General features: G+C 16.8%; 1 protein-coding gene across 2 annotated transcripts in view; it reads right to left on the bottom strand.

Annotated features, from left to right (window-relative positions):
* LOC115234266 overlaps positions 1-404 on the bottom strand; it is a 40,280-nt gene that overhangs the window by 4,572 nt on the left and 35,304 nt on the right. For both annotated transcript variants that reach the window (XM_029805206.1, XM_029805207.1), the window contains one exon: positions 196-287. In XM_029805206.1, coding sequence (XP_029661066.1) covers positions 196-287 — 92 coding nt within the window. The remainder of the gene's footprint in view (positions 1-195; positions 288-404) is intronic.

Genomic DNA, 404 nt, shown 5'->3' on the forward strand with positions numbered 1-404 from the left:
ATATATATATATATATATATATATATATATATATATATATATATATATATATATATATATATATATATATATATATATATATATATATATATATATATATATATATATATATATATATATATATATATATATATATATATATATATATATATATATATTATAACATAATATAGAGACTGTTTAGAAAAAAATTACCTTTACATCGACGAGGCCACGATGCTCGATCTTGAAACCGCCCACGGCGTCGAGTGCCTTCTTCATTTCCAAGCTGATGTGAATCCGCAGGGCTTGAATAAAAAAAATATGTAACATTGCGAATGTAATTTATTATTTACTGAATTAATTATTTTTTAATTATTAAATTAATTATTATATATAATAATTTAATTTATTATAATTTAATT

The sequence above is a fragment of the Formica exsecta genome, unplaced genomic scaffold (genome assembly GCF_003651465.1).
Source record: "Formica exsecta isolate Colony F162 unplaced genomic scaffold, ASM365146v1 scaffold2, whole genome shotgun sequence".
Lineage (NCBI taxonomy): Eukaryota > Metazoa > Arthropoda > Insecta > Hymenoptera > Formicidae > Formica > Formica exsecta.